General features: G+C 41.9%; 1 protein-coding gene and 1 long non-coding RNA gene across 2 annotated transcripts in view; both read right to left on the bottom strand.

Moving 5' to 3' along the window:
* The window catches only part of GTF2F2 (general transcription factor IIF subunit 2), a 154,589-nt gene that overhangs the window by 11,527 nt on the left and 115,458 nt on the right, over nt 1-27,604 (bottom strand). The window contains exons 7-8 of the mRNA XM_019529895.1: nt 14,331-14,430; nt 3,068-3,211 (exon numbers count right to left, since the gene is read on the bottom strand). Of these exons, the coding sequence (XP_019385440.1) occupies nt 3,068-3,211; nt 14,331-14,430 (244 nt within the window). The remainder of the gene's footprint in view (nt 1-3,067; nt 3,212-14,330; nt 14,431-27,604) is intronic.
* Nucleotides 3,436-6,868, bottom strand: LOC109306500. The gene is made up of 3 exons (XR_002100014.1): nt 6,854-6,868; nt 6,227-6,229; nt 3,436-4,319 (listed from the first exon to the last, which is right to left on the bottom strand). It is a non-coding gene; the product is annotated as an uncharacterized LOC109306500 (long non-coding RNA).

The raw sequence follows: 27,604 nt of genomic DNA, 5'->3' as shown, positions 1-27,604 counted from the left end.
CTCAGCAGCGGCTGGGGGAGGGAAGGAGCAAGCCTCCTCCCTACCCCTTGGGCCCAGGCCCACTCCTCCCCCCACCGCCACACTGTCCCACATTGGGCCCTGCAGACAGCGATGACAGAAGGGGGAAGGGGCGGACCAAGGTCAGAGCTGGTGGCCTCGTTCCCCCATGCAGTGTCCCGATCCTGCTCCCCCCCCGCTGTATCGCCACTGCCATCACCTGCAAGGAGTAAGGGGGTGGGGGGCAAGGGCAGCCATGGTGCCCTGTCCTCCTCTCCACCCGCTGTGTCCCCACCATCATGGCAGTGCTCCACTGTGCCACCAGCCTTAGAAGAAACATTTTATGCCCGCTTCTTCAAATGTAGAAGAAACATGAAGGCAACTTCAGAAGCAACTTACCAATTTATTCTTCAACAGTATCAGGAGGATGCTATTTAAAATCCAAAATGAAAATACTAGCATTTATATGCTATTTGATTAACTACAATTTTGATTCTTCTAAGCCAAGTGCATTTTAAAAATTAACAGCCAGGAAGGTAGGAATCAATAGATTAATTGTAACACAGCAGAAAGGCGAAACAACAGCCGCAAAACATTTCAGTCAATACTGAAAATAACTACAGCATTTAGAAACCTAGTGGAAAAATTACATGCCAAGAAAATCTTAGAAGCTATTTTAGAAAAATCAAGCAGTGAACACTTAGGCAGAGATTAATTAACAGCCAACCTCCTTACAGCAATGGGACAGCCTGCCCACACAACCTGTTGGTATTTTTTTTTTTTTTTTTTTTTTTATATAGAGTCCAGCTGCTCTGGCAACAATGGAGCAACAGTGTGCATTAGGAACAGATACTACATTTTTGGAAAAAAATTATGTGTTACACCAGAGATTAAGTTCTACAGGCGCTGGGAAAATTGGCACACTGGAAAAAAATTGGCTAAAAGGCCGGAAACAAAGGATAGCTGCTAATAGAATTGTTTCCATTTAGAAAATGCATACTGGAGAAGAATTTAAAGGAAACTCAGTTGGGAACTTCATATTATAATAGCTATATATATCTATATGTGAGAGGCAATGTGTTGAGAGAACATTTTAAAGTTATCGCTACCTTGGATATTGGGTGAACAAAGAGAAAAGCAGCAAACTAGAGGCTTTAATCAGCTGTGTACCTTAATACTGGCTTGTAAGGAAATCGCAAGCATATCAACAAGGAAATATGATAAGCATTAATAACAAATTTAAAATGGAAGCGATAACTACCCTATTATTCTGAATAAAGCCTGCAGAATAAACCAGTGGAGAAAGGACTTGACAGGAAAGCTGAGATAAATGTACAGAAACAGCCCAAACGGAAGAGGAAATGTGGTGCTGAGTTGAAAGACAAATACATTTAAGGAGATTTTTACCATTACTGTAACAGTTGGAAGCAATGATTATAGTTCTGAGACCATGGAAAGTTATCACACACCACACGTGTAGATGCACCTTCCTATGAACTGAATACCATTCCTTTCAGGGGGATACAATGCAAATGACGAAACATATTTCATTTGGTACTGAGCCAAAATTGTACTAGATACTTTGTAAACACAGAAGATAACAGCTCCTGCACCAGGAAGAGAAAATATAAAATGAGAGGGAGCAAAAGATTGAAAAAAGGGTACAACATACAAATAACATCACCAGGGTGATAGGTAACACTTTACTGGTAAAATCTTCAACTTTTTTTTTTTTTTTTTAAGCAAACAGCATACAATTCCCATTCCCTCCCCACATCTCAGCCTTCATCTGCCTCCTACACCATTTCTCAGTTTCAGTGTCCTTACACTTTCACCTGCCACACAGATGAACAGTTTACTCATAAGATAATGTAATAAAGACAGTGAATGCTTTTGTTAAAAAAAATTCTTCTGAGGCACTGCAAAAGAAGTGCTTTTTCAAAAGCCTAGGTAGTAAAATGAGCATGACTTGCGGGGACCTGCTCAGGAAGGACCTTCAATGATTTAACAAGTGAAAGCTTTTAAATTACTGCTTATTCACTGACTTATCTCCACCTCTGACAAATGTGAAGCAATCAAAACTGGTTGGAGTTCACTGGAAGATATAAAGCAGAATGGGGCTGTCATCTAGTTGTGAAAGGGAGAAGAAGAGACTGATGGCAGCAGAGTGCACTGTGGACTATATAATCAGCAGTGATCCTGGTTTTCTCCGATTTAAAAAAAAAAAAAAAAAATCACCAATTTTGGTTAGAAAAAAGTAACCCCAAATCCACATTTTTCCATGATTTAAATGAAACACCACACTATATATATTAGTAGTGCTTCATTTAAATCATAGAAAAATGCAGATTTGTTGGGGTTTTTACACCAAAAATTGGGGATTTTTTTAAGTCAGAGAAAACTAGCATCCCTGATAATCAGACAAGTAAGGGACCTGGGGCTACCTGAGGGTTATCCCTCAATGAGAGATCTAACTCCACCCCTCCAAATTATTGTCATGTGTATACTTTGCTGGTTTTATTTGTACTCTCAAATGTGCTGCTACACAACTGAGGATATAAGAAGTCAGATCCCAAAATATCTCATGTGAGAAGTTTCTAATTTTAAAGCAATCTTCAATGATTTTTCAGCAGGGGGGGCAGGGTGGTTAAGATTTCTGACTCTTGATGTGGGCCATGGTGAGAACATATATTAAATGTATTAGGATCTGACACTATTACATATATTATGACATCTATACTCTTTATAGATAAAGAGTAACTTCACTGACTGCACCTTGATGTAGCTTGGTGGTCTCAAGGCCAGTAATGTTGAGTGGGTTGAGCACAAAGCTAGTTATCTAGCCTCATAAAAACCTACTGGTTACAGAAACAGGACTTCACTACCGGTCCAGTAAAGAAAGGGGTGTGTGTCAACTTGCATGCATTTAATAAAAACATGCAGAAGGTATGTTTTGAAGCTTATATACAGTAAATAAAAATATATTTGCCATATATGATTAAACACACATGCAATATGGCAATCCTGGAAGACGCATCTGTTAAAAGGGCTATTTTTGTGGGGTACATACCACAGGCTGTTTGGTTATATCCACCAAATCTTTAATGTTGTAATACTGGTGTTTTTCAAATGCTGAAAAAAGCATATCCAACACTTGCTGTTTGTCAGCTCGAGCTCTTTTTCCATCTTCTTTCTTCTTCCTTTCATAGTCAATCTATTAATTAAAAAAATAATTTTAAAGAGATGCACATTCAAAACATTTTGGGCACTTTTAAGCACAGGATCTTAAGATTTAAAAAAAACCCCCCAAACAAACCTCTAAGTAAACACCAGAAAGTAACACAGTGCTTTTCTTTCTTGAGCAATCAAACCCTTTTAAAATGATCATAAATGAATTACTTTCCCTTTAACACTCCTCAACAGATTCACTTTATTGTCGTTACCTGATGCATTCTGGAGATTTATGTTATAATTATTCTGAAAGCCTTTAATCTTTATACTTGAGAAATCTTAAACATAGCAAACTGAACCATGATATGCAGCAGGTTACCCAGTATCATTTGATTTGCTAAGACCTACAGTAGAACAGCTGGATTCCACAGAGTGAGAGAAAAATGGACAGATTTTTATTTTACTTTATATAATAGTATCCTGAAACATTTGTATCCAGTACACTCTGCTGAAAGTCTAACCATCAAAAAACTAGGACCTCTTGCTAATATCGAAGAGTTATTAGGGCTTTCCAACACCTTATAATCCTCTAAGACCATACTGTGGCTTCAGTTTTGTTCTAGTTAGTAGTTAGCACTGCTGTCATAGTCTCCCACAGAATTTATTTTAGAAGACAGCAAGCATGATAAAATTAGGCATAGTCCTCCAATAAGACTCAGGGCTGTTTAAATTAGGTATAAAAGAACCAAACACAGATCCTTTAATTTTTTTAACTACAGGACAAAATAGGGACCTATTAATACAATAGACATTTGTTACATAGGAAAAACACATACAAGGCCAAACAATTTGTCATAAATTTATTCCTTTAACCAGTGTCACAAGCATCAAGAGGGCTCAAAATTCCCAACACTGAACATTTAACAGTGTTACGGACTTCCGGGCGCGGCAAACCTTTGGGGAGGGCTCCTCACGGGTCAGTGGTCCGCCGCCGGTGTTCAGGTGAGGTGGTTACCTCCCCCCGCCCTTCTCCTTTTCTCTCTCCTGATCGATGTGGTGCCTGCGGTCGCGTCGGGGAGGGCCCTTAGCGGGCCGGTGGTCCCACTGCCGGTGTTCAGGCGAAGCGGCTACCTCCCCAACCTGTGTGACCCCTCTGTGTTGGAAGTGAGGCTCTTCCCCCTGCCCCGCGGAGGGGGAGGCTGGACCGAATCGGTGCTCCAGTGAACCTGAGCGGCCCTGGGAGCCCATCTGTGTCTGACAGACCCCAGAAGGAAACTGACTATTGTTTGCAGGTTGTAACTGTTTCAGAAGAAAATCTTGCAACTGAGTCCAGATTACACAGCACCATCTGCATTGCTTAGGTGATAAGTAATCATCTTTGTACTACTTGTGCTCATGCTTCATGGGAAAGGTTGGTCTTTTGTTGAATAAAGTGTATGATAAAGAATGCAGGAAAATGCATGATACTGTCTTCTGTTTTTGTTACTAGTATCCTGAGCAACACACACTACTCACTGTCTAATTTAAAGCTTTCACAGTATTTTGGAGTGACTGGACAGCAAAGCAAAGTCAGCAGAGTGTTAAGAATGTGTTAAGAATGATCAGACCTTTAATTGTCTAAGCGACTAAGCACTGCTGCACACTTCAGAGGTCAGATCCCATCCAGAGGACATACAAGTTTGGGGTGTTTATTTACTAGAACCATGTCTAATTCGTATTTCTTTAAAAAGGGCATTTTTGATCTAAAATTTGAGATATTAGAGGAAAAGATCATTGTTCCATAAGAGCAATATTGAAAATAAGTAAACAATGAAGCCAAAGTATTTTAGAAGTAGGAGACACTGATCTGATCTGAATGTTTCTTTACAGGAGCATCTAACTTATTTGGGGCTCTGGGCTGGATCTGGACATGCCAGGTCCAGACTCCTTACAAGCCAGGTCCAGCCCAGGGCATGGGGGCAGCTGCTGTGACCACCACAGCAGTGTCAGTCAAGGATCTGTGGGAAGGAGTCTTTGTGTGCAGTGATGGTTCAGAGGTGGCAGCAAGCTTGTTGCTAACAGCCACAGTCAGACATGCCAAAGGGCCCCCCAACTTGCAGCAGCTCTATAGTGGCTTGGATAAAGAGGCTGTGACCTGTACATCTAACATCTCTGCTTTACACAGATTTTATTTCCATTTTTGACAGGCAACTGATGCATATTCATTCAGTTGGCTTGGTGGCCCTTGTTGCTTCAGAGCACGAATTACTAACTCTATCACTGATTTTCTGCATTCTGATGGGGATAAAGACCTACTATACATTTCCTTTATCTCTACCTACAAAGTGAAAAGGAGGCATTTAAAAAATACATATATATTCTTTATTAACCAAATTCTGTCCTCAGTTAGACCAGTGCAGGTCTGAAATAACAGAACTGGCTCCAGCAGGATTATCCCAGATTTGTTTGAGTTAGAACTTCGCCATTATGTATCTAGTAGGATTGCACCAATAAAGATTTTCTTGGCAAATACCAATAGACTATTATTCACCAGGTATATCAGCCAATACCGATCCGATAGCCAATTTACAGGAGCAGCTGGGCAGTGTGAAGAGCAGCTCCCTGCAAGATGTGTGTGTGGCTGGGGGGCGTGGGGGCCGCAGATGGAGGCCCCCATGGTAAGGAAGGGAAGGGAGTGGGGCAGGGGCTGGGGGCACTGCCCAGTCTGGGTGGTGAATGGGATCCCAGGGCCAGGGCAGGGAGTGGGATGCAGCGACAGGCGGCTTGTCCAGGGGATCAGAGTCTGGGTGCTTAAAATGGCTGTGAGGGCAATTGAACTGCCTTGGGGCAAAGGCAGCAGGGCAGAAAGCCCCAAGTCCATAGCAGGCAACCCATCTCTGCCTTTGCCCTGCACAAAAATATGGAGGGGCACATGCCCCCCATGCTCCCCCAGAAGTGTGTGCAGTGGCAGGGAACTGCGCCCCTGCACCTTCTGGATGAGCTCCATTCTGCTCTCAACCCCAGCCCCAGGTTTACATTCACTGGCCTGACTGGGCAGCGCCCTCAGCCCCAGCTCCACTCCCTCTCTCACCATGGGAGCCTCAATCTGCCCCACCCCTATGTCCCTTTCCCTCCCCACACCCTTCTCCTCCACAGATTGACCTGCAGGGTGCTGCTTTCCACACTGCCTTTGTGCATGCAGTGGCTGCATGCATGCATGTAGCATCCAGGGGCCCCGGTCAGAAGGCATATTTGATTTATCAGTACATTATCAGCTACACTGACCAAAAAAAGCCAATCGTGTTAATTTTCCTTTTATCAGTGTCAATCAGACATGGCTCCGATATATTGATGCACCTCTAGGATCTAGTGATCTCTTTCATTTGATTCTGAAGTGCCCATTGTTACTGTGGAGCTGTAAAACAAAGTATCATAGAATTGGAAGGGTCTTCAAGGGTCACATAATCCAACTCCCAGCACAGATGCAGGAGACTAATTCCTATATCATCCCAAACAAATGCCTGTCCAGCCTTTTCTTGAAAGTATCTAATGGAGGAGATTTCACAATTTCCTGGGCAGATACTCTAATGATAAATGCTATAGTAATACTTTGCTTAGATAACACCTCCCATCTGGATAGTTCAGAGAGCTCCATAAACATTAATGAACAAAATCTGCCTGATGTAGGGAAGCACCATCCTCGTACTCCAAGGGAGAAGAGAGAAATCTTCACAAGATAAAGATTAACAGACTTGTCTAAAGTCAAACATAAGTCATAATGCTACCTTGCAATGACAACAAAACATGAGCAAAGAAAATGAAAGACAAATCATATGTCATTTTTAGTTCTCTTTAATATGGAAGTAAAAATGAGACAGTAGCAACTATCATCTCAACAATATATAATACTGCTATGAAATATACAAGTTAATATTGTTTGTTATGCTCCGTATTGGGAACTGCCATTACCCAGATTTGTTTCTGCAAGAATCTTTTGTCTATGTTATAATACAGGAAACTGTTTTACTGGAGAGTCTTTAAACAAAGAACCCTGTGAGCAAACCTCCTCTATTCAAGCATAAATTGTCTTTCAGGGTGCACTTTCTGCAAAGGTTCAGTTTCATATTTCTAAGTATGTTTTGAAAACAGGAAGTGGAGGAAAAAGTATCACCAAAGAGGATGAATGAGATTTGTTCCCTTGCTAGACAGCACGATTCTTCTCGACAATAAAATAATAACAGAAAATGCGTAGTTTCTCTTACCTGGAAAATGGTATTTCTCTGATATTAAAGGTCAGCCTTTGGATGGCTAAGCACTGGTGATTAATGATGCCAGAGGGAGCTGAAAATTTGCCAATGTCATTTGGTCACTTGTGCTTAAATGCAACGGAAAAAAACTAAGCTAATTAGAGACTGACCCTTTCCTATTCACTGGGAGGTTCAGTGGTGGGAAGGTGGACAATGACTATTCACAACAATGTACTGAGGATGCTATGAAAGTTTGCCAGGGCAATTGAAGTAAATATTTTTTTTTATAACTGGCCTGGCAAACATTCATTTTACAATTGAACCTAGAGGTACCTCAGAACCTGCAAAGTAGCTTGGGAATGTAATTTTTCTGTAGTGGCTGCATATAAGATGAGGGAAGTTTAAAAACTATGATATATTATACAGGGGCTCAAGGACAATATCTTTCTCTTAAAAGGCATTTTCTCAGCTGAATTAGACACCACCGAACCAATTCTGAGTAAGGTGTCTTGCATTCCTGCCTCTTCAACTGTCACCTTTTTTGGTCTCAGAAGAATTAACAAGGATGCTGAAATGAAACTCGGATGCAGTCCAGATGCTATTGGTTTCTGACAGCAGGATGAAGGAGGGCAGTGGCATTAACTTATTCAGCTCAATGCTTATGAAAAGCATCTCCAGGGATGCAATTCAGTGATGTTCAGCTGTAAACCAAGCAACTCTTCAAAAGCAAATGCCTGGAGTAGTAAGGTCCACACTGATTCAAATGGGGGGCCAAATGCAAACTCTTAGTACACATCAAGGCTGGTAGCAGATAATTAAATGTCTTGTCATTTTAGTAGAGGAATCCATTACACATGAAACATCGATAGACAGGACAACAAAACTGAGAACAATGTTAACTTTGACAAGCAGACACACCTATATTTGAAGTGAGAGCACTTTCTACATTTTGTTAGGAGCAGGAGGGATTATCCAAGCTTTACTACGGTCAGAGCAAACACTTCTACTAAGTCACAAACAGAGCGGACAAAGGAAGCTGCATCTTGCAGTGTAACTCTTGACTTTGGGTCCTGGAGTCCTACAGACCTTTGAGCTCTCTCTTCAGTGAAAAAAGTCTATTAACTTTGGCCTGGTTGGTGACATTTAATAATTAAAAAATGCAATGGTAGAAAGTTTAGGGACACAAGGTGGCCAGTCAGCTGCTACAAGATTACTACAACAGCAGAACGTGCTTTTTTTCTTGCTAACTTTTCAGGAATGTTAAGCCTCTTTTAAATAAAAGCAAAAACGAACCATCTCTAAGATAGAAGGGCAAGCTAATGTGAAGGGGAAAAATAAACATCCATTTTTCTGCAAACCAGAACAAGAATTCATGTCGTTCATTCTGTGCAAGACCGAGCATAATTGAAAAGCTACTGGGAGTCTCAAGGCAATCTGTGAGAATGCTCTGCAGCATCATTTGTACCCGTTCAAATGAATTTTCTGGAAATCTGTTTAGTGATTGAACTTGTTCACAGGGAGAGACAAGATGATAATATTAATAATGGCCAAAAAGCTCAATTTCCAAAATGAATACTTTCTACATAGTGGAAGAAAACAAATGAAAACGTACCACATTATTATGAGATTCTTAAAATTATATCCATTGCTTTTAGTCTTTTATAGGACTAATATATCAAAGGACTGCAAATCCTGCTATATCTGTATTTTATTTTCCTGCAAAAGGTTATGAAAAGGGTATATTTTTTTTTTAGAACTAAAACACCAGTTTCTTATTGATGCCTAAACTGTAATGGTCAACATTCTCATTTTTCTGCTGCATTTTATAGGCTTATTAGTCTTTCACTTGATTAGCTGAATCAAAGAGGAATGTTAGTGTTCTCTACACAAATGAATTTTAGAATACTCTATATGCATAGTCCATTAATCCATATACCACTTCACACAAAAATGACTATCACTACCAATTCCTAGAAAAAAACCACACAGTCAAACTAACTGAACTAGCAATGAACTATCACATACCAAAGAGTTTGTTATTTCACTGAATTTGTAATTGATTTCCCGTCCTAGGTTAATTAGTAATGTTTTAATATCTCCAGTTTCAAAACAGCTCCTGTTGCTGTCTAGGAGTACTGAAAGCTGCAAATGCTGCTACTTTTGGAAACAACATTACTGCTACACTTTCTACACTGTTATGTGAATGCATGAACTTAACATGCTTCACTTTAATTTTTTTCCACGAGCTATCTTGGGTCACAGAACTGAATCAGTTTATGAAAATAATATGATGCAAGATACCTCCAATGTAAATTAAATGGGACCAGCTTTATACTTAAAAAGCTAATTTTTTTTAATCACTAAAATATCGTTTGGCAGCACAGAAGCATAGTTTTAGCATGAGCTGTAGGCAAAGTTGCTGGTTTATTCCCTGAAATCCTTTACACAAAATCAATTTTTCTTTGTTTACCCTCACAATATGTTGCTAGGCTTACTCAAAGGTTGCCAAGATTCCTTTTTTTGAAGACATCATTAATACAAAAACATGTATTATACATCTTTGGCAGATGGTTAATACAAAAGCGATAAAAAAAAGATGATAGGTGAAACTAAGATGTTTGAAATAAAAGTGCTCGAAAGAATATTTTTAAAGTTCTGTATTCTTTTCAAAAGTTCCTTTAAAAATGAAAAACTATTCTGTACTCAGTGAGCTGCTTCCAACATTATCTGTTCTGCTTGCAAACAAGCAACTCAACTAAATAAATAAAAGCAAGTTAATTTATCTATGATATTCACTGTTCACTCAAAATGGCCTTCTTGGTCTATTTAGTATTCCTAGGATCAGCAAGACTATTGCTGAAGGGAACTATCACTGCAAGTTGAAGTAATACCTTATGTACATTCATTTTTTCTGAACAATTTTCCACTGTTTCAGCAACAGTATGAGTGCTAACCTACACGGTGCACCCTGCAGCTTCTGATATTTCAACCACTGTGTGCAGTAAGCAGGTCTGAGGTGGCACAGTGATAAAAGTATGAGCCCAGTCTACACAGAACGCTTTCTTTCACTGTTAGCATAGTACTGGTGCATCTCCAAGTGGTGCTGAAGGCAAAGATGGGGGGGGAGAACATCAGAAAATCCTAAATTTAAATGCAAACAAAATGGATCAGTCAAGGTGGAGGAATTTTGTGGGCATATGTAAAGGACATAAGACTAGAAGTGACAAGCTCTGGGCAAGGCAAAAGTGGAAACTGTTCAGCTGGTAAGCGAGGACATCCTATCAAAAGGTCAGAGAAGAGATCTCCAGGGGAGGCAGCAGCAGTAAGAGCAGTCAGAAGGGAAGGGGGGTGGATGACTGGCATGGCCTGCAGCTATTTAAAAGAGGAAAAAGTTATCAAAGGGGAGGAACTGACTGGTGAGGGAGAAAGCAGCACCCTAGATCTTGTCATGGTGGGCAAACAGCCATGAACACAGGAAACAAAGTGAAGACAGTATACATGGAAGCTACAATCTTGGAAAAATGGTAAAGGACCTCATTGGCTTGAGTCATGGAGCTTCACAGAAAATTATCCCAATAACCCTGAGGAACAATGGATGTCTACATGTGCAGGATCTATGCAAGGGTCAACTGATAAGTGACAACACAGCCATTGGTCCCTCCCATGCTTTTAAAAACCATCACAACTACTACCATTTTCTAATTAAATTAATTCCCTCCCATGAAATTATTTGCTACTTTCCAACCTTGACTGTAAGTTTTTACAATGACTTAAACAAAGGGCTTGTTAGTCCGCAGAAGCCAGCAAAAACAAAAATCACAGAATACTGTGCACCTTATTAATGACTATGGTTGCAAAGTTTCTTCACAAGTAAGTGGTGAAGTTTATTGAATCAAAATATCTAGGGCTAGATTGTGACTAGGGGGTGTGTGTGTGTGTGTGTGTGTGTGTGTGTGTGTGTGTGTGTAAAGACAAGAAGTTTTCCTAACTTTTGGAATAGTAGCCTGTCTCCTGGGGAAGGGCCTGGGACAGGATTAGGACACTTGTAGTAGGGAAAGCACACTGCACACTCTACCATTATCATCATTTCTAAGCTGCTCTGGGGCTGAGACTTTGCGGTGATGATGGCATGGTCCAGAACCAAGGCAGAGCCACCATCTGCTGCCTGCATGCCCCAGGCAGGGATTGGCCAGGGGCACGGCAGCAGATTGCAGCTCTGTCCCAACTCCAGACCATGCTGTCACTGCTGTAAAATCCCAGCCCCAGCTCTGGAGCAGCTCCCTGCCCAGCCCTGCACCCTGCTAGCACCGCTTGGGCCGGTCTCCATGGAAATCCTGGCCCACACTGTTAAGGACCCGTTCCTCCCAGGGTTTCCATGAAAACTGGCCACAACGACACAGGCAGGGGCTGCTGGGAAATGGAGTCTCACCACTGGCCAGATGCACCATTTTGTTCAACCCTGGGTTAGAAAATGGACTGTATATGATGGTTTTAATAGGGACGATATCGCCTCAGGTAGGGACGTTGGACTAGATGACCTCTTGTGGTCCCTTCTACTCTTACTTTATACTTCATGAGTCTATAAACAGACAAATTTGTTTAGCCTATTGTGGCAGACAGTAACTTAAACACTACAATCTCAGCTTAAGTGCCCAAACTTCACATCAACATATTATATTTTTAGGCAACTTTCTGATTGAAATATTAACGTATAAAAGCATTTGACAAACAACACTACTAGTCTAGTTACCGATTAGACCATTGTGGACTACACAGACAAAAGTATCTACAGGATTGGGTTCAGAAGATATGGGCAACTGAAAATAGTAGGCAATGGCTGTGTTTTGATGTCCATACATTCATCCCCATGTTAGGATTGTATAATTCTAAGCAAGCATAGTTGGAAATAGTTGGACAATGTTGTACTTTAAACCAACAACATCGTTAATCTACTCTAAGAAGTTATACTACCTTCAGAATCACCCATATATTACTCTGTGTATTTGCTTTGTTATTATTAAACTGAAAGTGATATAAGCTCAGTCCAGCTGGGCCCAAAGGATTTTATGGCTGTGTTATAAAAGCTAACAAACAAAAAGCTATAAGAATGTGAGTATTATAACACTGGACAAGCACACCATTTACAAACATACATATGGTGAAGGTCTCCCCACAACTCTGCTCCCTTACCTCCACTTCCCATAATGAGGTAAACTGTAGAGGAGAAATAAAAGACCTATATCTAGCCCTACTTAACACATTCCTTCTTAGCAGTTGCACCCCTTTAATTTTGTATGTTTTTTTTCCCCCTTTCCTCTCTATCCTTCCTGAGGCTCCCTCTTTCATAGTAGATGATTGCTCCACCTCACACAGATTCATACTTTATTTTTCCTCCCCTGAGTTAGTATCCCTTTAAATAGCCATAAGCTGTAGCTGGGAATAATGGGATGAGATTAAGAAAATAATTTCAGTCTGAAAAAAAACAGGATAAACTAAGAGCCCTAAAAAAGACTGTAGAATAGTATTCCAAGTCTCCCATCACTTGGGACATTAAATTTAGGTGACAAAAGGCTAGGAAAGATACTGTAGAAAACAATCATGTACTGGCTCTACAGGGTGACATGATTTAGGTGATTTGTCCTAGGAGACTTTTTAATCAAAATTTCTACGACCAACCTTATTGGATAAGTACATCATCTGGACATTTCCATTAACACAAAGAACTGTGTAACTACTAACAATTTTATAGTGAGGGCACTCCCACATTACAAGCATGTTTCTTGCACTCACTGTACTTGCATAATTAAAGTGCTACAATCCTGTTTTATGTTGATGCACTTGCACCCATACAACTTTTTTTTGTGGGAGGGATGAGAGAGAATAAACCATAAAAACAAAGTACCTACATACCAATATATAAATGTATCCACAAAAGGAGGTAGGGCTGATTAAATTTGATTAGTAAAACCAGCCCTATATGTCTGGAATAGTTATTCTGATACAGAGATCTGTGCAAAGATCAGGCTTTGAACAATAGCTACTTTAAAATCACCATCCTATGAGAATGGAATGATTATTTTGTGTTCTGGAAAAATAAATTATGTTGGACTGTATTCTGGAATAATGCGTTATCATACAAGGTACTGTCATTTGTTTTATGTAAATAAAACGTTAATAAAAAGTACAAAAGAGTAAATGACTAATACAATGACTAATACTTAACGTGATTTAATAATATTTCTTGTACTCAACAGGAACATTGCTTATTATATGTGCACACATACAAAGAGGATCTTTTAGTGCGACATCATATCTTGTATTCCCACCAAATGATCTTGAACTGCAACGTGAGTCTAATATGGTCAGATTTATTGATGCAGAATATATGTACTACGAAAGTGTACTGCTACAAAGATCTATCAGTTGTTTTCCTTCTTTTACAACACTTGCTGCAAATTGTTGGAGATTCAAGTCTTCTCTAGCTTTTCACATCTGCCCAATATTATTTTGTATTACCCAAAAAGTGTACTGAAGCATCTAATGGTGCAAAAATGACACATGAAGACACTGAAATAAAATTTCACACAAGCTACAGGAAGGAAGGAAGAAATAAAAACAGCAGGAAGAAATGGTAGAAGGAGAGATGGGAAGGAAAACTCTGATACTCTCTCTGCAATGGAACAAAGTCAGAATCAGCAGACAGCAGTTGCCAGATTGGCATTGGACTCGAGCAAAAAGGAAGACAGCCAAAAATCAAAATAAGGGCTGAATCCTGATACCATAAAAATAAGATTTTCAAAAGGAGAGATGTGCTGTATGAGAAAAGGCCCCAGACATCCTGGTACTATACAGGAAAGTAATTTTACAGAGCATCTAAATTCCCAGGAGATCAGCGTGATGAACAATAGTATGGAAACAGATTAAAAGGTAACTTACATTATACTGATGATTAGCCACAGGTTTATAATTGGTTGTTACAGCTTTGTCCAGTTGCTGCGATAGTCTTACAGGTTTAGAAGATTCTTCTATCTGTAATCTTGAAAAGAAGAGTATAATTATTAAAAACTTCAGACAAACGCACTTTATGAATTTCTTCTACAAACACAAAGATGATTTTACAAAAAAAGCCCCCAAACTGAGCTGTGCCTTTTTTGCTTTCTTTTGTAACACATCTTATTTTTGTATCTACCTTCCTTTGGCTTTAGGACTCTATGGATTACTAGAAAAGTTGTGTTGTGTCAGAGGATAACAAAAGCTGAGAAATAAAATGGAGGATCAGATGTTTTAAAATTTTAAACTCGCTAGTAATATTAATTCAACAGCTTGAGCCACACACTCAGGTGATCCCCCAAAGCTGGGGGATTGCTGCTAGTACATTTCTTGCGCATGCAGCCTGTAGTATAGAGTCCCAAACAGGCTGCAAGGGGGTAGGGAGACTAGGAGGCAGGCTTCACCTGAAGTTCAGCAAATGCTTCCAGAGCACAGCTGGACTGAACTGCTCTTACAGCTTAAGGATTTTGGCTCTAGACCATCAGTGACCAGGCGTGAGGGTAGCCAAGGTTGATTCTAATTATGAGAGTAACCATTCCATTAGTCTCTCTACGTTGATTTCTTGCTCCCTACTCCAAAGTCTTTTATTGCCCAAATTGTCTCTGGTTCTTGATCCCTTGACAACTGATGCCTAGTACATGTCAGAGCAGAATGTTTGCCCTTCACATGTCCAGGCTTACCTTCACTGCAGGTGTAAAAGGTAAATATAGGGGCCATCCCTCTATCCACCTTTACCTTTCATTTTGTTGTAAGTGATTTTAAGCCCTTTCCCTGGTTTCTTTACTCTTTGCATCCTCTAAAATTCCTTCCTTAGGTAACCCTCCTCCTTGCAAAGGAGGAGAAAGATACAATTCTCCTGACAAAACCTTTCAGTCATGTTCTTTCAGTTTGTCAAAAGGAAATCTGCAAGAAATGGTGCAGACAGCCTGATCAGTTGGCAGTTTTCTGCAAGCAAAGGTATAGCTGTACTCCTCAGTCATATTATGCTAAGACATATTGGGCTGCTCTGCCTGGTTGCAAAGTGAAAATATGGGTTTGAACACTTCATACCACAGGTTCCCCACAGGTCTGTCCTGGGTCTTGTGTTTAATGAGGATCTCACAATCTTCATTAATGATTTGGATGATGGGATCATGTGCATGCTTAGCAAATTTGCATCAATACCAAGTTATGGTGAGATGCAGACTCTCTGGAGGGTAGAGCTAGGATCCAGAATGATCTGGATAAACTGGAGAAATGGTCTGAAATTAATCATGAAAATCAACAAGGACAAGTACAAAGTCCAGCACCTGGGACAGTATAATTGTATGTGTAAATAAAGACTGTGGAATGACTGGCTAGTCTGCAGTAATGGGGGGCAGGGGAGTTACCATGGACCATAACTAAATATGATCCTGCAGTGTGTTCTTGCTACAAAAAAAAGCCAACAGCATACTGGGTTTATTAGTATGTACATCTCTTGCAAATCAAGGGAAGAGCTTCTTCCACTCCATTCAGCACTGGTGAGGCTTCATCTGAAGTACTGTGTCCAGTTTTGGACGCAAACTTCAAGAAAGACAGAGAGAGATTGGACAGAATCTAGCAGAATGATACAGGTGATGAGACCTAAGAAACATGACTTATGAGGAAAGGCTGAAAGAACTATGGTTATTTAATTTGGAAAAGAAAAGACTGAGGGGGCTATTTGATAACAGTCTTCAAATACCTGAACAGTGATTACCAGAGAGAATGAAGATGGCCTTTTTTCTGTGGCTGCAGGAGAAGGGACTAGGAGCAATAGCCTCAATTGCAACAGGGGAAATTTAGGCTGGAGATCAGAAGAAAGTTTGAGTGAGGGTGGCATAGGCAGCAGAAGCAGGGGGCTAACAGCGCTTATCCCCCACCCCCAAATGCAGGGTAGTAGTAGGGCCGCAAGGCAGCATGGACACAGGCTTCTGGCACCTGCAGCAGGGGGTGGTGAGGGGCGCACACACTGGAGTGAAGAAGGGAGTGGGGCTGGGGCAGGCATCGCACACCTGAGGTGGGGTGCAGGACTGAGCTGCAAGCGGCTCATCTGAGGGGCGCGGCTCCTATTGCTATGCACATCCCGGGAGGGCATAGGGGTGTGTGCCCCCAGATCTGTCTGGGACGAGGGCAGGCTGCTGCTGTGGACTGTGGCTGGGGCTTGGCTGGGTGGCAGCAGCAGTGCTATGGAGAGGGTTGTAGTCCCCCTCCCTGCACTGCTGCCATCCACCCTGAGTCCAGTGCAGCCCAACCCCCCACACTGGGAAGAGTCCAGAACAGCTCCAGTCCACAGCCCATCCCACACATAGATCTGGGGCACACACAGTGGCAGGAGCCGCTACCCCCTCCCCCATGTACCTCGGATGAGTCGGGGAGTGGGGCACAGGCAGACGAAGGGGCAAGTGGGGTCCCAGCTGGGCTGGGTGGCAAGACAAACAGAGACCCGGGAGGCACGTACCCTCTGATCTGTGTACAGGGTGGGGGCGGAGGCAGCTGCCACTGTGCACTCCGTGTTGAACCCTGCTGCCCCGAGAGCTGTGCAATGCCACGTGCATCCCACCTCCAGGCAGGAAGGGGGTGTGGCACACCTGCAGCAGGGAGCAAAGTCCAGTGTGCAGTGGCAGCTGCCTCTGCCCTGGGCACAGATCGGGGGGCATGTGCCCCCTGGGTCTCTGCTTGTCCCACCACCCAGCCTGGCCCGCTCACTCCAGGCCCTGCTCTTGCCTGTGGCCTGCTCCCTCCCTCACTGCCTGGGCCTTGATCTGTCTCCCCCCCATGACAGCCTTTTCCCTTCCCCCCACCAATTCCCCCCCAGACTTACCTGCTGGGGGGGGCGGGGTGGGGTGCAAGCATGCTCAGCCCTCCCCAAAAATTTTTTTCTCCCTCTGCCTATAGAAGGTGGTCAGGCATTGGAACAGGCTCCCTAGAGAAGTGAAATTTCCATGCCCGGAAACTGTCACTAACAGGCTAGAGACACTCAACTGGAATGGTTTACTCAGGAATGATCCTGTCCTGAGCAGAACTAAGTGACTTCATGAAATCCTACTTTCTTATGGTCCTAACATGGAATAGCTTGGAGGTTACGCCAAAAAAATCTGTTTCTTAGTCAATAAGAAATTTTAAATATGATACATGTGGCCAAAGGAGCTCTGAGCACAATGCCTGCTAGGAACTGTAAACTGTTTAAGGCCAAAGATGGTCAATTCATGTTTTAATGTTTTATTTAAAATTACATTAAAATGCAGGAAGTCTGATTAATTTTTGTGCAATTTCTAAAAATGAACTTGTTTTTCATATAGTTAGTAATTGTTTACTTTACTTTTTGGAAATCATTGCCATGCTGTATATCTAGTGGAGTATTTTATTTTAACAAAGCACAGATATTTTCCCCAAACAACAGATAATTAAAATGCCCACATTTGTCTTTAGGTCTTCAAAAAGTGACAGTGTTTAGTGGGTTTCTTTGAACACGCACATACCACTATAGCTGTTATTACTGATTTCTTGTGGTCCAAAACTCCAGTGAAAGAGGAATGCTGTCATTAATACAATGGGAATCTTAAGGATTAATCATGCAGAGAATGAAACATTCCTTGCCTACATAGAGTTCTGTTTCATTCTCCACCAAACGGAACCAAGTCAGACTAATTGAGTAGATGCTGGAAAATTACAGTTCCAGGATCTACTAGCATCACTTGACAGCAATTTACCATCTACAAATACTGTATATATTGCTGGAAGTCTTAGAAATATTAGCATAGGAGTCCAATGTTTTCTTCTGTTCTCTAAACCAGAAGTTCCCAAAATGAGATCCACAGAAAGTTAGATAGCTATATGCTGCTAACTCTATAATTCTACAATGCAGAAGATTAAATGAATTACATAGAAATATGTATTTCTTCAGATTTTTTTTTTACAATAAGCAATTTACTGCAGCTGTCACAATACTATAACGCTGCAAAGGAGGAGAGTGACACTTTAGTAAACACTTTATTTCTATTATTCATATCAGTCCATACTCCATAAAAAAAGTTGAAAACCCTGTTCTACACATATGCATTCCTCCTCTTGCTCCCACTGGACTGTTTGTCAATTTTTGTTTTCACATTCTCCTGAAGAACTAAGAAATCCACTCATAAAATACCCCAATGACTTCCTTCTGTCATCAGGTGTCTACATTGGAGAATGTTCGCAACATCCTTCTCTGTGCACTGCCAGCTCTGCCCCTATGGGCTCAAAAGCCTCAAAATGCACAGGTATAAACAGCTAAGTAGAATGACAGATGTAGAAAACAGCAAGACTGTTTCAGAGGATGATAGAGATTTTCACTGTGGATGCACTAAACTCTGCTTGAAACATTACAGTGCAAAACCAGTTCTATGGAATAATTCTATCCAACATATTTACAAATTTCAGCACAGGCACTACTTTCTACCACAAAACAAGGCAGAGTTTGTCAAGTAAAATTTGACATCTCTCCATTTATAAAGTAAACTTGAAAGGAATAATCATCTTCATGCCTGGCTTTCTTATAATGTATATTTATTTAAAATACAGTAATGAAAACGCATTTCTACATTCTAATAATTATATTTGTAAACTATATAACAAAAGCTTTGCATGTGGTAGTCACCTTGCCTGAAATTTTAATGTGGTACAGGGATAATTACTTTAAAATACTTTTTTGAAAAAGTAAATTAAAAAAACCCAACCAGTACCAGCCTGAAAAATACTATGAAAAAGAATCCATATAAATAAAGATTTTATAGAGAAATTTCTCAGAGTAGCTGTTTGGAATCTTAATTGAACTACTGTGGGGGGGGATAAAAGTCAACTGCATCACTTGTGATACTGAATTAAGGGGAAAATGGCTTTTCACTCTATTACTTTTCATTACTGTTTACATTACTGTAACACTTAGGTTTCCTAGTTGTGGATCAAGAGTCCATTATAACAGGTTGTACAAAAATATTATTTGAGAATTTACTACTTCCACAGTCCTGTGGGGTAAAATAAGCTGCCATGACAGCTCATTTTAGTGCATGTTATTCCTTGAGACCATGGTAAAAGCAGCAGAAAGCTGAAGGTAGTGTTCATATTACAGGCCTGCACACACAACACATTAACATCAGTCTTTCTTATATCAGTTTTGTTCACTGCTGTAAGCTATACCAGGATCAGGAGTAAACAGTGGCTGGCCATCTTTCCTGGGATACCTGCCTGTACAGTGCTTCAGTAGTAGTCTCTTGGCACTGAGCAAGCAGCTATCCTAGGATAGAGGATGGCATACATCATTAATACTGCTGTCTCCAACTGGTGCAACATAACTTTACTTTTTCCCCCAAAATAACTCTACACCAGTTTCTGGTAAGTTATACCACCAGAGCTATATGTCGCAGGCTGCTTCCCATCTATGCAGGTATAACAGCGTCCATATGTTGTGTCCAGACTCAAGGAGGAAGAACCATTTATCAGTTCACATATTTGTAGTAACTTATAGCGTAGGAAAAATATTGCCCAAAGGATTGTAGGCACAGGTAATTTTCCCCGATTAATCTTCAGTTGACAAAAGAATTTCAAAGTTCTGTAGTAGGTATAAATCAGAGAGATGGAGCTGGACCAGAGCCTGGAATTCAAAGGGAGACACTGCAAAGATGTGCTCAGCCTGCAGCTTTAACATATTATTGATTTTGGATTTGGTTTCATTAATTCAGGGCACCAACACAACAGCTGCTTTGCTCGATGTTTTATGGTGCCTGCCAAAAGTAACAATGATTTTTGCCTCAATGCTAAGTATTCCAGTCATACTGGCAGGCCTTCCTTTTCTTGGTCTGGGTAACAAGTTTCACAACAAAATCGTAAATTACCCGAACTCATACCTTTATATAAAGGTAAAATACCTTTATATTCTTATCCTCTGATGCTGATTTCAGACTACATATACTTTACTTAGTTTCATGAGGTATTCTTTCTTTACCCTACCTCCTCTGTGAATGGTTTATACAGGCCTCCTGTTTAGGGCTGATCATACAAGGGGATGAACAGCTCCCCAGAACAGTCTCAATCCCTGTAATTCAATGGGTACTGAGGGTGCACAGCACTTTGCAGAATAGATCATAATAACCTATTTTAGAAATTCTCCATTTACAAATAGTACAGTGAATTAATATAATGGATACACATTAAGACAATACATATTCCCTAAGAATAACACTGTCAAGCTGCCATTGTTACATATGCACAATGTACTTTATCATAGTTCTAAAGAGAGACATTAAAACTATTAACATGCAAATTAACTTCTGAAAAATACTCAGCCAATGATATAAATCAACTCGTCTTAAAACAGGAACAAGTGATACAAAATCCTAACCTACTCCACATCTATTTTTCTCAATTAATCTATTTTGAATTTTTTTTTTCCTTTTTGGAACAAGGACTTAAATTATTCCAAAAGGAATAACCTTTCATAAATTTAAAATAATTTCACATGGTTCTCATCTAAGACTAAATGACAGGAAACTACATTATACTTCACAGATCTACAATTCCACGCACAATTTCACACTGCAGCAATTCTGCTATATCACGTAATATGATGATTATATTAATGATTGTTTTTTATTCTGCATTACTTCGTCTCTTAAATCAAGATTATACTTATCTTGTATTGAAGAATTCTGAATCCCTCTGTGTATGCCTACTTTCCTGTTGACTGTTTCGCATTGAGCACTCATGGGTAATCAACTGCTTCCTTCCCTTTGTTACTAGTACACGCTATACTTTTTCTTCAACTCCTAACAATTAGCTGATTACTCAAAGTCCCTTCCAACCCTATTCTGAAAGATTTCTAACATGAAGGAAAGTATGTGATAGGCTAATTTTCTAAAATCAAAATTGTTACTATAGCAGATCTGGGGAAATTTGATGAAACTGAAATGAATGACATTTTAATCAATCTGTTTTCAGTAAGGAACTACTCAACAGTACTCAAACATTTGTGATTTTAAAACCCATGTCAATAGTTTCTTTTAAGAATAAGCCTGGCAGAAAATTAAGGTAGTATTTTTAGTCAGTGTCAAAAAAATAAATAAATAAAAGGTCATTTTAGTCTGGATTGATAACATGATAGTTATTTTCACCTATCTTGTAGGCCAGTGGCTTAAAATGCTTTTTAAAGTCATTATCATAGGATACATGTTCAGTGACAAATGTATGTGAAATAATCTCAACTAATTCTGATCCTGCCTACTTCTTTCCTGGTTGTATGGATCCAGAAGAGGAGTTCTAATACTTCTCATCTTATACATGATCCACTTCACTTTCCCCAAAATATACATTTGACCAGCTGTGAGAGAACACCTCTATGATCTCCTTCCCAAGGGAAATGAAGGAATGCAGCCTCACTGCTTGGATGAATTCTTCAGTCTCTTTCAGATGCCTCATGCATGTCAGCATTAAAACATGAGGCAGAACGAGTAGAAACTCCAATGCACAGGAGTAGCTGCTGACACTTGACAGGGCTGAGTGAAAACGGTGTAAAGGAAATGCACTTAACAGAACTGAACAGATGACTGAATTTTTCAACTTTTAACAAAGGAGTAGGATTTCAAACCAATTTTTAATCCTGAAATCCGAGTATTTGAAGAAACATGCTGCGATTACATTGTCCATTACACCTACTAATGTGATGCTAAAAAGGCTTTCTCTGTAAACTGGAATCTTGTTTATATTGAAGGCTGAGTGATGAATCATTGGAATTTATGGTATTTTCACCCCTATTATTGAGACAACAGGCATCCATGGGCATGACTGACGACTAAGATTCTGTAATTTTTTTGCTTCACATACCATATGTGGTAAAGTGAGTGACATCTCAACAATAGCAACCATTTCTTTTCAATTATTATGGTTCCCAGTTTGATAAAATGTGGATAACAGATTAAAACTGCTAAAGCACTCATTTTACCCTAGAGTTTATTATTAACTTATTTTTATGTTCTTCAAAGCAGAGGTGTAATATCCTCAGTATATGGACTTCAGCATTCCAGACTCAGAGGTATGGTAAGTGACAGAACCCCAGGATGCCACTTCCTAAGCCTGACCATTAGGGGTGCACTGATAAGAGATTTTGGGGTCAACATAAATAGTCGATTTTTAAGGAGGCATATCGGCTGACATCAATCCCATTTCTGATACCAGCCTGGCAGCTTGAAGAGCAGTGTCCAACTGGTAAGTCTGATGTGCTGGAAGGGGAGGGCAGAAGGAAGGTGCATCGGGGGGCAGATCAAGGCCCCTGTGGTGAGGGAGAAGTGGGACTGGGACTGGGACTGGGGCAGGGGCTAGGTCAAGTGCTGCCCAGCCAGGGTGGCGAGGGCGCAGGACAGGGCAGCGACTCGTGCAAAGGTCGCGAGGCAGCTCCCGCTGCTGCACGCTGCTCATCTGGGAGCCGCTTGTCCAGTGCTTGCCCACTCATCTGGCAGCTCCTGCTGCTTGTCTGGGAGGGCATGGGGGGTGGGGGGGAATGACACTGGATCTGCACAGGGCAGGGGCTGGGGTCTGCCAAGTTCTTTCCAATGGGGGGTGGGGGAAGGGGGGATGGGACACGGAGCTGCCCTTGGAGCAGATGGTGGCGACACTGGGACAGGGGGCTTGGGAGAGGGCTACAGCAAATTTTGGGGTGGCTGTAGCCCCCCCCATAGTCCCCTCCCAGTGCCGATGCCCCCACCTGCCCTGGGCGCAGATCTGGGGGCACCCCCACCCCATGCTGTCCTGGATGAGTGGCGGGAGCAGAGGTGGGAGCTGCCAGATGAGCAGATGAGCACTGGAAGAGCCGCTGGATGAGCTGTGTGCAGTGGCAGGAGCCACCCCCCATCCCGTAACCCCCTCCTTGCCCCCCAGAAGAGCCACAGCTCTGTCTCACGCCCACCCCACCCCAGCTGGACACTGCTCTTCAAGCTGCCAGGCTGTGTCTCTCACCACCTATATGCTGCAAGTACGGGCTACTTATTGGCCAAATTATTGGCTATATCAGGCAGATTTCCAATGCAGACAATTTTCTTTATAATGGTGCCAATCCAATATCAGACCAAAGTATTGGTGCACCTCTGATGACCATACCTGTATCACACTCAATTTATGTAGACTCCTCTGTGCAGCAAGGCATTATATTCAAAAATTTTAAGTAGCTCCACTGAAGTGAATGGGTAGTTACAAGGTTATCTGAGGTGGGGCAGGTGCTTCAGGATGACATACAGTTTGGATTTGTAGGTCCTTCTATTCTAGGCTGCCACATGCCAAAAAAAAATTAGGTGCCTTGTTGCAAGAATGATCCAAACAAACTGGATGAGGTGTTTAGGATCCCTAGACAGTCTGTCAACTGGGAAGAGTTACATGAACTCCAGCCCTCCTAGGAACTTAGGTGCAAATTAGCAACCTTTGTTGACTCAATCTCACATCCCAGGGAAACGCTGTAACCACCATGCTCTTTTGCAAAAGATGGGAGTAAGAGCCACTCACACCGCTGGCTCTCACCCAGCCTGTCATACTCTCTTCCCTCTCTCAAGGCCACACTCATCCCACCTGGCCTCTCCTGGCTTCAGGCTTAGCTCTCCTTGCCTCAGTCGGCCCCAGCGCAGTCTGCTGGACGTTCCCTGCTACCCTCACCTGAGCGCTGACTGAGCAATTCTACAACTATAGGCCTATTTCGCTCCTAGCCTCTCACCGGACCACAATGCCCCCACTGGGCCTCCTGACTTGCCAACACTCACAGGGCCGCCCTGTTTATCACCCCCTCGCACTCCCTCGTTGAGACCCCTGAGAGATGGGCACTCTTGCCTCCAGGCTTTTCCTGCTGCCTGGACATTTCCCCAGGTCCCTCCTCCAGCCTGAGCTCTGCCTCAGCGCTCCTTAACGAGCCCGGGCTCCCTGTGCTCATTGAAACACCATCAGGGATGTGGGGCTGGGGTTATAAGGTGCCCGCCTTTCACTGGGGAGGTAACTGGCCTGGCATTTCCTGGGGGCTCCCATGCTACTAGGAGCCCCACCAGACCACCCTTTTCTACCCTATAAAACTGTAGGGTGCAGTTTTACATCTTACCCAGGACAAGGAGTCACCTCCACCCCACAGCCCCTGCCCTTACTTCCCAACTGTGGCTGGAGCAGCCACTCAGCCTGATGTTACCTCCTTCCTCCTGCAGCAAACTGCAGCCCAGCTTATATCCCTGGATCCCAAAATGACTGCCCTCATCAGGCACCTGGCTGCTGCGTTTTCTGCCCTGCCACACTATGCAAGTATAATTAAGTAGAGAGGATTCAAAAAACTGGACATCTTTCTTAGAAAAGCTTGTGCCAGAGGATGATGGCACACAGTGCCCAGTCACTGTCCCCAATCAGACTACTAAGAAGCAGCATTTCTTCAGGGGGAGCTCATGAAGGAATCATGATTCAGGGAGGAAATACCTCTTTACATGATGTAAATACTTTCTCCTTGGCCATCTTAGCTGAGAAGCCAGATCACTGTCCCTTTGCCACCACTATACCCATGAAGTGCATACTGTAATTGGGCACAGTCCTTGCAAGGCTCTTTACACAGTCCCCAGAGACCGCATCTGTGCAAGGTCCAGACACAATCTGTTCCAATAAGAAAGAAGTGAGCATCCTATTACAATCCATGTGTTGTTGAACACAGGGAAGTTTGCAAGGCTACTCTTGTATCAGTTCAGCAGATTAGAATTTTGCAACCCATCTCAATGTCATATTGCCACAAATGTCATATTCAGCTGATCCTAAATGAACTCCAAAACCCTTAGACTACTTCCTATTGTACTCAGAATGTTTTCTTATTCATATAAAAAAGCAGAAATATCTTCCCCATGCACAGCTTTCAGTCCAACACAAGTACCTGCACAAATTAAGTCAGGGCCAAGAAGTGTTGAAGACCGCAAAGGGATGATTAATATTCTTAAGGCTTCATTCAGTGGTGTAGCTGCACTGGGATAAGCCCTAGTGTAGATATTCCTTGCATTAGTGCAGTTGACAGTGGCTTTTAACTAAGCTAAGCTGCACTTAAATTGTGTCTATGCTGACATTTTCAGAGGTACAGCTACACTGGTGGATACAAACCCAGTGATGAAAAGACCTAACAGCAAACTAAAGAAGAGGGATATGTAAAGTACTAAGACAGTTGGATTTAGTACATGAAGGGAGAGAAGCTGTTCTCAGCACAGAGATATGAGAAAAAGCATGAAGTTGACAGATGGTAGAGTTAAAGGGAATACCGAGAATAAAAGATTGGGGGGGGGGGGGGTACAGGAAGGAATTAAAACCGAGAGGAAATAGGGGTAGAGCTCTGAAGAGCCATGAAGATATAGACTAGGAGCTTCAGTTTTGAATGGAAAATGGCAGCCAATGAAAGGACATGAAGGGGAGGGTGACAAAATGAGAATAAAAGGACTCCAGTTGAAGCATTTTGGAAAGGGAGAAGGAAAAGGGAAGAAAGAAGGCAAGAAAGAAGGAAGTCACCTTCTTTCCATAATGTGTATTTAGATGAGGCAGAAAGAGTCAATAATTGCAATAGCTAAGGTGTCCATGAGGACCACAGAAGCCTAGGGTTGGAAGGGACATCAAGGGTATAGTCTGGTTCAACACCCTGCATGAATGCAAAAATGTTACTCCTAAAGCAGTAGTTTTCAAACTGCCTCTCAGCCTGCTCCATTACTCCCAATATCTTTGTGGAGACCTACTGCAGAACTCCATGGAACAGTTTGAAAACCATGGTCCTTATCCATCCTAACCCAGTCTTGCTCAACTTTTTGGCCCAACAGGCCAGACGAAGAATGTGGAGCCAGTTCATGGGCCAGATCAGACTCTGTATACCAGGATCAGGCCCCAGGGCCCTACTCTGTCCCTGCCTGGACCTGAATGAGGGGACTGGGCTCCCCATGTGCCAGGATCAAGCCCTATACTATTCTACACGCCCAACCTAGCACACAGAGCCACAACCCATGGGACTCCCCATGGACCCATGAGGAGCACTATGGGCCAGATCTAGCCTATGGGTTGGGGTTGAATACTCCTGTTCTAACCAATGCTCATCCAAACTTACCTCAAAAACCTGCAATTAAAAGAGATTTCACACCCCCCTGGGCAGTCTATTCCACAGTTTACGTTGCATTGTAACAGTAAGGAAGTTTTCCTGAGATCTAAGCTAAATCTGCTTTCTTGCACTGTAAAGCTATTTATTTCTTTATGCCCTGCCCTCTGTAGCCAGGGATAAAAGTTGTTCCTTCTCTCCTTTATGGCAGCCTTTTAGACATCTAAAAACTGCTATCATGCCCCACACCTTGCCTTTTCTAGTAGCTAAATGTGCCCAGTTGGCTCAAACTTTCCCCTTAGGACTTTCCGCCCTCTTTTTTGCTATCCCACTCTGGACACTTCTTAAAATTTAGAGTTAGGGATACAGCCTCTGAATCAGAACATCTTAGACCTTAAATGCTGGAGGCTGCAAGTTGGAGAGCAACAGTAGAAAAAAACTGTAGTCATACCCTTGGGCTGACAAGGTTCTTTGGGTAAATGTGATATCTAAATAGTTGGAAAAATTGTTCTTTGTAAGCTTTCAGGCACAAACATCCTTCTTCAGGCAAAGGGAGAGTCTGCTGGTGTTTTGTGTTCTCCTGAATGGAATAGGAGCCAATATGCAAAATGAAGGTCTGTGAAAATGCAAATGCATGGCAATGAGGATCAGAGGTGATGGGAGAAAACAGGTGAGAGACAGGCAGGTGAGGGGGAGGTTATAGTCTGTTTTAGTGAAATACATACTTCTTTTGTTTACATTGGTACACATGTAAGCTTTTGATAGTGTCCTGGAAAAGAATCATGCACGTACATTTTTGATGTCTTGTTAATATTTCATAGATTTCAAAGACGTTCGGGCTGGAGGGGTCCTCAGAAAATCACTGAGTTCAGCCCCCTGCCCAAAGGGCAGGAAGACAGCTGGAGTCATAGGATCCCAGCAAGATAAGCATCCAATTTGCTCTTGAAGGTGTTCAATGTAGGTGCTTGAACCACCTCCGATGGCAGGCTGTTCCAGACCTTGGGGGTTAGGACAGTAAAGAAATTCTTCCTTATGTCCAGCCTGAAATGGTCTTGCAGTAGTT

This window comes from Crocodylus porosus, unplaced genomic scaffold, assembly GCF_001723895.1.
Source record: "Crocodylus porosus isolate Cpor-Errol unplaced genomic scaffold, CroPor_comp1, whole genome shotgun sequence".
In the NCBI taxonomy this organism is placed as follows: domain Eukaryota; kingdom Metazoa; phylum Chordata; order Crocodylia; family Crocodylidae; genus Crocodylus; species Crocodylus porosus.
This window is presented reverse-complemented; position numbering and strand designations above follow the sequence as displayed.